At 37.7% G+C, this 10,486-nt stretch overlaps 1 protein-coding gene and 1 pseudogene across 2 annotated transcripts; one reads left to right on the forward strand and one right to left on the reverse strand.

Annotated features, from left to right (window-relative positions):
• The first annotated feature begins 3,086 nt into the window (after positions 1-3,086).
• On the forward strand, positions 3,087-5,378 carry LOC113357164 (annotated as a pseudogene).
• A 618-nt stretch (positions 5,379-5,996) lies between these two features.
• LOC113357165 (probable apyrase 1) lies at positions 5,997-10,256 on the reverse strand. 2 transcript variants are annotated; one of them, XM_026600461.1, is made up of 9 exons: positions 9,532-10,256; positions 9,247-9,375; positions 9,081-9,137; positions 8,823-8,915; positions 8,022-8,227; positions 7,765-7,856; positions 6,949-7,166; positions 6,581-6,835; positions 5,997-6,484 (listed from the first exon to the last, which is right to left on the reverse strand). In XM_026600461.1, exons 1-8 carry the CDS (start codon positions 9,826-9,828, stop codon positions 6,620-6,622), a joined length of 1,308 nt encoding a protein of 435 aa, XP_026456246.1. In that variant the 5' UTR covers positions 9,829-10,256; the 3' UTR covers positions 5,997-6,484; positions 6,581-6,619. The 2 variants fall into 2 exon arrangements, with proteins under 2 accessions (XP_026456246.1, XP_026456245.1); XM_026600460.1 differs by having other exon boundaries at positions 6,001-6,484; positions 6,646-6,835; positions 9,532-10,254.
• Positions 10,257-10,486: the final 230 nt, after the last annotated feature.

Raw genomic sequence — 10,486 nt, forward strand, 5'->3', positions numbered from 1 at the left:
AATTATTTATCCAGTTCCACAGAGTAAGTTTGTGAGCAGTAATACTGAAAAATTGGAGCAGCAAATGGTGAACCATTTGGCTATATCTGCCAGTACAATGCCATCATGGCGCAGTCAACTAATGACTCAGTATCCCTTCTTATTGAATTTAGAAGCAGGGAACAAGTACTTCTTATGGAAAACATTTTATTCCCAGCTAGTTCAATCTCTTTCGTTATCAACATCATCCAGTAATAACACAAGTCCTGGTACTGATGGGCGCTTATGTATGGGTAACTTTCCTCCAAAAAGGTTTCCAGTTCATCGCTCCGACATCCTAAGCTCTGCTGCACAAGTTACACCTGTAGCGGAATACAATGAATAAGTTGGTACATGTCTGGGTCCGACGCCGGAATTTTATATTTTGGTCAGTCACGAATTTCAACAACTAGGCATGTATCCTAGTGTGGGATTCGATCTATTGCAAAGTCTTTTGACCAGTATACGTGTCTCGTTGAAGTTTACGACTTTAACTAAGAGCGCTATGCACCATAATGGTGTCTTGCTATATGATGCTTATAGTATACATGACTTCTTTCGTACCATAGTAAATCATAAAGTCTTTATGGACCTGGAAGAAAAGATAGTTTTGGTGACACGATCATTTGTTGGTTCAAGACACTATGCAACACATTGGACAAGTAATCACAACGATAGATGGGAGAACTGTAAGTTTCCACGGTTTATTCTTATTTTGAATTATAGTGTCAATGAGATATTACCTCTGCCAGTTTGTGAACCTTTTGGCCAGTCTTGTGTCACTGTGGTTGAATTTATACGGACATATCTGAAGATGTGCAATGAAGATGGTAATTTTCTGTTTTCGAAGTTCGGAAGAAACCAAACGGATCTTTCTGATTTCGTTTTTCCGGATAATTTCGGTAACCAGTACGAGAGAGGCAAAGAAATTCTAAAGTTCAACAATTTATGCATCTCATTTATGCAGTATTTCAGTTCAACAAGAAGTTTATTAAAGTGTGATGTTTTCACAAAACAATGTCTGATTGAGCTCGTATATACTTCTGAGGTTAGTGATCATTTCTGGTACTTAATCTCACTATGTGGTTGTAATAATTGCAACTACGAAGGTTCAAGTCAGTATCTCAATAACGGGTGAAAACCAAACAAAATCATCAACACAAGTAATGGACAATTCATGGATGTTGTAAGTGCGAACGAAAGGTGTAAGGAACTACGTGATCAAATTGTGGTTTTTGTGTTTGATCGCGGGAAGTCTAGACACACATTTCATAATGATATTTTGAGTAACATTTATTGGCTATTGCGTTTTAGGATCTCAAAAGTCATGGGATTCGTATTTGATCGTGGTAAGTCGGATCAACAGTTGAATGATTTGAGAAAACATCTTGAAGTATGGATAGGAAAAGAAGCGTCGCATTAATTTGTTCGTGAAATGTAAAGATGACGGCTCGAGGTCGAGTTTTTCTCAAGAAGGGTAGAGTGATGTAGAACATCTGTCTTAGTTTTCAAGTTATCTTATTTCTTTTTAGTATTTCTCTTTATTTAGAACTCTTGTTATTTTAGTTATCTGGTACACTATATAAACAGGCATACGATTGTCTCAGGGTAATCAATCTTTTATCAAACAATATTGTTATCATCTTGTTATTTATTTATATGAATTCTCTTTTTATCTTTTCTTAATCTCTTTATCAATTTTGTCTATTTCTCATTCTTTCTTCCTTCGCATCCCTAGCAATCTCCGTATTGCATTATTCTCACTATCGTCCTACATTACACCCTCTCGACGAAGTCTCAAACTCCGAGGAGAATCCAAATCATTTTTCCTCTTATATTTCTTTTCGGCTTGACGTTGTTGCTTGTCCTTGTTTGGCCTGTAAAATATGGAGATAAGCGCCAAACAACAATGGAATTCAATGCATATTTTTGAATTCAAGGTATACAATTGGTTTATTCGATATACATATAAAGACCGATTCCTAACATAACACATCGACAATCGGTTTATATAAGTGTTAATGTAATCCGATTCTAACAAGAAAAAGTTACAGAAACATTGGGCATTCTTTCTTACAACAATCGGTTTGCTCGATACTGTTATAAAACCCGATTCTAACATTACACATCAACAATCGGTTTTTATATATGCAAATGAAATCCGATTATGGCTAAGCCTTAGCTACACAATCGGGCTATGTGGACACTTATGTAATCCGATTCTAACGAAAAAAGTTACAGGAAAACAGTTATCCCAACGGTTACATAATCGGGCTATGTGGGTATTAACATTGACCGATTATGGTTCAAATTTCTCGAACCAGAAAACACATGCAGGGCAATCGTTCTTTGTCGGCATAAACAACAACCGATTCCTAATGCAATCGGTTCACAAGTACATTAATATCGTCTGATTCTGGTAAATCCATGAAAAATTTGATTTCAAAATTTCTAATTTTTGAGTGATTGCATGTTACTAAAACCTAGTTTTGAGTATTGGGTTGATAGAAAAGTACCCGATTCGACCCATTTCCTCCTCTTGTGCGATCAAAGATGGTTCAACTTCCTCAACAGTTTTCTTCGTTTTGTTTCGAATCGCTTCAACAATTCCGGGATTATTCTCACTAGGAAATTTCTGTTAGTAGGATGCTTCACTCTTGTTTGTTTCGTCATTTTATAGAAGAAGAAAACGATTAATCGTTTTTGGATCGTCGATAATCGACGATGGTTTGGTTTCAAAAAATGAAAAAAGATGGAGAAGAAGAAGAATCGGTTTACGAGGGGGTGGAAATGAAAATCTGATTTTGTTTTTAAGTTTTATTATTAATAGTTAATGGGGATAAATTGGTAGTATTAATATTTTTTAGCGGGTAAATTAGTAGTTTCGGCAAATTTAGACGCCCCTTATCATTTCCTATTAGGTAGATGAAGTAATTTATAGGTCCAAAATAATCACAGTAGACCCCAATTTAGCCTGGATAACAATGTGAGTCCGCCCTCTTTATTCCAACAATCAAAATCTTGAAAAAGAAAGAAAAAAAAAAGAGATTTTCTGGGTTGGACCGGTTTATACACTGACGTATAACTAGATCTAGATGTGGTACCGAAACGATCCGGCTCATCGTGATTCTTCACAGGAGCAAATTTTTTAACAGCTGAAACTAGATGAAGACGTGTGAAGAAGTCTTACCTTTTTCCAATGCCCATCAGATTTTCTGCAAATCAAGTTCTGAAACGAAATCTAAATCCGAAAAATTCACCCAAAACTCATCCACTGTGTGTCGTTCAGCGGTTAATTGATCTTGCCTCTCAAGGGAAATTCAAACTCAATCTCAAACAAGCCGTAGAATCCATAGATTTTATCTCAAGAAAAGGCATCAGATTAGACTCTCAAACAGTTGCTTTTCTTCTCCAATGTTGTGCGGAATCTAGATCACTTAGAGAAGGGAAATGGGTTCATCTTTATTTGGGCACTGGAAGAAAGCGACCCACAGCATTGTTATCAAACCATTTGATCCATATGTACTCTTGCTGTGGCGATTATAAAAGCGCTCGTAAAGTGTTTGACAAAATGTATATTAGAAATTTATATTCTTGGAATAATATGCTTTCTGGTTATGCTAAACTTGGTTTGCTTGAACCAGCAGAGAGGCTGTTTGATCAAATGCCAGAAAAGGATGTCGTGTCTTGGAATACGATGGTTATTTCATTTGCAAAGAATGGTTTCCATGGTAAAGCTTTAAGTTACTTTGATCATTTGCGTCGTTCTTCGATTGAATTTGACCACTTCAGTTTTGCTGGAGTGTTAATTACTTGTGTGAAGTTGGAAAATGTGGGTCTTACTCAGCAGGTTCATGCGCAGATTTTGGTAGCTGGGTTGCTATCAAACATGGTACTTGAGCTCTACGGTTGATGCTTATGCAAAATGTGGATTAATTAAAGACGCCTTCAAATTGTTTAATGGCATGATGGAAAAAGATGTTCTTGCATGGACCACCATGGTCTCTGGGTATGCTAACTCTGGTGATCTTGAATCAGCTCGGGAATTGTTTGCTCAGATGCCTGAGCCGAATCCAGTATCGTGGACAGTATTGATTGAGGCCTATGTTCGGAATGGTCAGGGGCACGAAGCACTTAAGCTATTTGAAGAGATGACTTTGAGGGGTTTTCGACCAGATCAATTCGTTTTCAGTAGTAGCCTCTGAGCTTGCGCGAGTATTGCTTCACTTAATTACGGTAAACAAATCCACACTCGTTTGATACAAATGGATTTCGTGCCCAATACAGTAGTTGTTTGCTCTCTCATTGAATGTACTCAAAATGCGGGTGTTTAGATATCGCTAGGAGGGTTTTTTATCTTACTCGTAATAAAAAAGAGCCAGTGTTGTGGAATACAATGATATCAGCTTTAGCACAGCATGGAATCGGGGAAGAGGCAATTGATTTGTTTCTCGACATGTTGAAAGCAGGAGTGAAACCAGATAAAACTACCTTGGTTGTTCTTCTTAATGCATGCAGTCACTCAGGACTCCTGGATATAGGAATCGAGATTTTCGAGGCTATGACTGTGGATTACGACATTGTTGCCGACCAAGACCACTACGCATGGTTAATTGATCTCTTAGGTCGTGCTGGACGACTTGATATCGAGTCTCAGCTGCAGAAGATGCCATGTAAGCCCAACACTAGAATTTCGAATTCCGTCCTTAGAGCATGTAAGGTCCATAGAAATGTAGAATTAGGAAGAAAAGCTGTAAAACACCTACTTGAGTTGGAGCCTCAAGACTCTGCCGCTTTTGTATTGCTTGCAAATTTGTATGCCTCAGTTGGCACTTTGGAATCTCTGGAGAAGGTGTGGGAACTTATGAATAGGAGACGAGTGAAAAATGAACGAGCAGTTAGTTGGGTGGAAATAGAGAGTACGGTTCACACATTTACTGTGTCAGGTCATTCTCATTTTTTGGAGAAAGAAATATTCTTGGTATTCCAACGGTTAAGTGGCCAAATTGAAGATGAACTTTTTGGTAAATGGCAAACACCGTAAAGAGTGTAATTCTTGTAATTTTTTCGTTTGGCTTGTCAAGGTTGGTGGCTTGCTCAAGGGAACTTGATAAAGGAAGAAAATAACTTGTAGAGATGACTGACTAATTCAGCCCTGGAGTCTCGTGTAGTGGGAGTAGTAATTGCTTCTTATACAGTTATTTATTTAAAAAAGATACTGCTTGATTTGGCTACTACCTTGAAGGCGCATTGCTTTTTATGTCGCTACTTTGTACAACAAAATTTTGGTAAGGAGGAGATTCCTTCAACAAATTATTTTTGTTCGAAATAATCTTAATGCTTCAATCTATTATTGAGCACAATCAGTGAAATGCACTTTTGTTAAAGAGCACAATCAGTGAAATTCATTATTGTTGATGGACGTCTAGTCACCTATTTTCTATTTTCTGGAGTATTTGATCACTCCCCAACCATGTTTGATTGCTAACAGTGTTTAGTGCCGGAGTTGGAATAATTTGGGATAACTTTAGGTTGTGTTTGATAAGAGAAAGGAGACAATTCCATGAAAAATGTATTTCATGGAATCAGTGGGGAGCCAAGGAAAGACTTTCCATATTAAGTCAAAAATATATTTTAGACCATGTAACTGGTCCACAATTTCATGGAAATTTTTTTTGTAATCAAACGACGAAAAACACGTTATTTATTTCAGGATTCAAACGACAAAAAACACGTTATTTATTTCCACAGAATGATGGCCAATTCCACGGAATCAAATCCTAGCAAACACAACCTTAGGTGTCAAATATTAGGGGACAATGACATAGGAAGCTTGGGCATGGTGAACCCGTGCAAGCTGTTGTCACATGTGGAGGGTTTACAGGCACAGTAGAATCCTGTCCACCTGTAAAATGCTCCACGGCTAATTCTTGTACCCCTAGCTCCCAAGACTAAATAAAGTCAATACTCGTACGATGGAAATAAAACTCGATCAATAATCTTCTTTAACTGAGATGGATACGTAGAAACATTTCATTTTTTCTGCCTACCAGAAAGAATATGCTAAATTTACTCTGAAGTTAAAAAAAAAATGACATTTTTGTGTAAGAATTAAATTACAAATGGATAATGAATCATACTCCCCTCCTCTACCATATCTCAAAATTAGACACCCAAAAAGAAAAATCTACTGGAGGTGCAATTGCACCTGAGCGAAGATGAACCGGAACGGTGTTGCCAGTCAAACTTGAGATTTTAGAGCATTGCACAAGCATGATTTATGTTGACGTCGTCCTTGTCACAAAAAATTCTGAACAATAAAGGCAGCTTAAGTATCAATCTGGATCTATTTATTTTGATGCTGACGCAACTTCAATAGCACTCCCTAGAGGCCATGCAGCTTCCACCAAAGAATTCCCATATTTCACTTGCTTCACCAACGTGATGTCTTGCCATGGATCTAGACCTGTTTTGGGAAAAGGAAAAAAAAGGTTCAGTAGCCATTCTGACGTGTATCAAGGAACCTACTAGAACGGTTACATGTTTGTGAACTTTAACATACCAAACCCATCAACGAGCAACAAGGAACCTACTAGAACGGTTACATGTTTGTGAACTTTAACATACCAAACCCATCAACGAGCAACGTGAACTGATACACAAGGTCCATGCATATATAGGGCAAGTTACCCTCCTCAGCACGAGGGTAAGTAGTCTTGGCATCTTCCAGTTTCGTTTCACAAGCACGCTTAGCAGCTTCCTCAAAGTCAACGGGCCGGACTTTAGCAACCGGCAAGTTGGAATTAACAAAACCGGCCTGTATGTGGGAACATGATTTAGTCAGGATGTATAAGAAAAATATTATAGTCTTAGGAATCAGCAAGTTGAATAGACGCAATGGATCGAGCATCCAGATCAGGGGAATGTTACCTCAGCTGCTCTGTCGAAGAAAAATGAGGCAACAAAGAGGTTCTTTTGTCCGTCCCCGCCACCACCATTCCATATCCCACCAAATGTACACTTCATGTGAGTACATGTTGATTCATTAACTTGGAGAGCCTTGTAGGCTGCTCTCCTGCACTTGTTCATGTTGGAACCGGAAGAAGTAGACGATGCATCAAATTCTGCTCCACCGTATTTGTACGAACCTTGGGGAAGAATAAACCATAACTTCTTCTAAGATACTAATTGAGGAACAGTCGAAAACCGAAAGAAAGATAAAAGGTTGCTGCTTCACCAAGTAGTAAAAAGTCTAACTGCTACTATGCTTTTCTTTTAAATTTCTCATGCAACGGTTGCAAGTGCTTGAAAAGAACTGGCTGCTTAATAATAAGGAACTAAGAAATGGGAAGAAAATGAAGCACCTATACTCTAGTATATATAAGCATATTTAATCCCATAGATTGTGCACCACGTGAAACCAATAGGAAGCGGCTTTAGACCTTTAACAGAATATGGCTTTACAGGAAGATCCAAACACAGGTAAGTGGACTAACAAATGTGAATCTGAGTCCAAATAAGGACCTCATCATGGATAAGGTGGACAGACAAAACAAGATACTGTGAGCACAAATTGTTTTCTGTAATTTCAGCTAATCATAGGATGGGACTGTGCATCTTATTTCATCTCACATAAAATGTAAAGATATTCCCTCTGCCCATCACATACATTGCAAAATTGAGAATAGGAAAGCTAACGATTAACCAAAATCATCATAAGAAATGACGTGCATGGAAAATACATACCGCGAGAGCCAGTCAAGATGCACGGATTGCCAGAGCCCTCTGCTGCCTTCAGAATCTCAGCTCGAGCTGCTAATAAGCCATAACGCAAGTAGCTGCAACAATTGAATCAAACATGTTGCCATCTTAAAACGACGGTTCCCAATAGGAGAAATAAGGTGTTTCCATGGTTTCAGAACCCCAGCAAAGAGATCAAGAGTCTGACCACGACAAATTTACAATCAGCGAAACGGTGAAATCATTATAGGAAGATATAAAACCTGTGAACATAAAGGTAATATTTGGTTCCTTTAAGAAACAGTTCCTTCACATATGTATCCTCCCCATCTGATAATTTGGGAGCTTTTGCAGCATCTTTCTCTGAAATAGCATAAGCCATTTGAACAGATCCACCACCAAGATCAACGACTCCAACTGTGTTCGAGTATTTCTTTCCTAGATTCCCAAGCAGATAGTTTATGGTGACCTATGAAACAAAATATTATGATGTAGATTTATACTGCGAACTGATTATGGTTTAGAAAAGGTTCAAAAAATAGTGGAACAAGAACAGGATTTTCATCTAATGCTAAAGTAAGATGAGGAATAAAAATGGAAGTTATATAATTGTGGTGGTCACTCGCATAACCCAATCATCCTATTCAAATAGTTCTGAGAACAACAAATCTTTTGGAAAAATGAACATCTCATACATGCCCCCAGGCAACTACTGGTAGTTGTTTTCATTAGAATCAGAAAGATGTAAGCAATCATTTAGTTAGTGCAGATAAAAATATTAGGATGCACTCGATCTTTTCTACGTGAGTTGAGGAGCAACTCTCTTATACTCTACGTTTTGTGAGGGTCACTTGCTATCTCTTAACTATATAGTTACAACTCAAAATCACTATTGCTTCTATTTCTAAAGCATCTTTGACATCAAATTACCAATGCTTATTGGATTTAGATAAGTAGACCATATAAGACCAAAAGAACATGAAATGTACGAGCTATATATGATATTTCAATTTCAACAACTAAGAAAATTGGAATCACAAGTGAAGTAAATGTTGAAAACATACCCACTGAAAAGCACCTTCCTGAGTTCCATCTAGAACTGTGACCCAATCAGGTTGTGATTTCAATGCACTCTTCTCTTGAAGATAATCCCTCACCTGCCATATGAGTTATTTTAATGTTACTAGTTATCAATCTTTTGGGATGGTGAATCCTTCCAGGATCTGTAAGCTAAGCACACGATTCTGATGACTGAGATTTTGAGAGTATTCAAAACAAGGTGAAATGACAAAGTTCCAATGATAAGACAAGAATGCACTTACCGACTGCAAAATCCTATCAGACGCATCACCTTCTAGTTGCCTCAGACCTGCTGTCGCCTTTGCAAATATCATCCAATGTCAGTATACTATACAGTGATACATTCTATAATGTGGGGAAAAGATGAGACAGTTTTGTAAATCGTTTCAAGGAAAAATCAAACATTACCCCAACTCTAACTGGTGTTTTACTACGAAGCTCTTTTGGTACAGCCTTCTCAGCTTGCTCAAGTAGCGACTGAAGTGATTCTGCGGCTTCACGAGGATCACTGGCATATGCACTCAAACCCGGTTTTTTCTGAAAGAATTTCACAAGTGAGAGCATAAGACTCCAATTCAAATTAGAACCACATTGTTACCCAGGGATCCGAAACAAAATCACATTCAACCAAATTCGAGAACAAAGTAAATCATGACATTTCATTCAAACATGAAAAATTGAGGTGTTATTTACCTGTACGAAAAGTTCGAGTTCTTTACCAATGGGGACGAGATTCAAATCACTATCAAAACAGTAAACATGAACTCTACTACCAGAACTACCAGCATCAAAGATGACAGCATATGATCTACTACCACCGCGATGGTTAGGAGTGACGAAACGATTAGTAATGAGGGCATCAGAGGAGGAATGGGGCATAAGAAAGAGAACAAAAGTGATGAGAAGAAGAGGAATTGACACAATTAAAATAACACCTCTGTATTTATGGATCTTATCTGAGAATGATTCTTGTCTTGTTCTTTTCAACATTTTATCTAATTGTGAATCTAGATCTAATGAATCTACTACTTGATTATTATGATTATTGTGATGTTGATCTTGTTGTTGTTGCAGTAAGTAATTTTGACCTTCTAGTTCTACAGATGAAGGTGATCTGTACCGGATCTTTCCGTTACCCGGTTGTGCCTTCAATGAGGACTGAGTCGTTGTTTCCTGTGAAGGCTCCAGTTCTTCCTATCTTTATTTCCACTCTCTCAAAAACTTCGTCTCTCTCACTCTAATTCTCTGTAATTGGGAGAGAAAAATGGGGGAATTGAATCTAAATTTTGATGAAAACAGTGAGTGAGAGATGGGAATTGGTTTTTGGTTTTTGTGGGGGCTTTGGATTTTTGAAACGTTTTACCGGAAGACAGAGAGAGAGTTGCCACTTGAACAAGAAGAACTTTTTGGTTGTACCAGTCAGTCTATACACGACTCCTATCTTCTTTTGGATCCACGCGGCATGTCCTTTTTTCATTTTTTTGTTGTACTCCCTCCCTCCGTAACACTAATAAGTGACCTAGTTACTTTTAGATTTAGTCCCACGATTAAGTGACTTATATCAATAAACAAGTGATATTTCTAAAATTATCCTTTTAATTAATTATAAGAAATATGCATAATTTGATAGTCATGTTTATATTCGTTA

Source organism: Papaver somniferum, chromosome 3 (genome assembly GCF_003573695.1).
Source record: "Papaver somniferum cultivar HN1 chromosome 3, ASM357369v1, whole genome shotgun sequence".
NCBI lineage: Eukaryota > Viridiplantae > Streptophyta > Magnoliopsida > Ranunculales > Papaveraceae > Papaver > Papaver somniferum.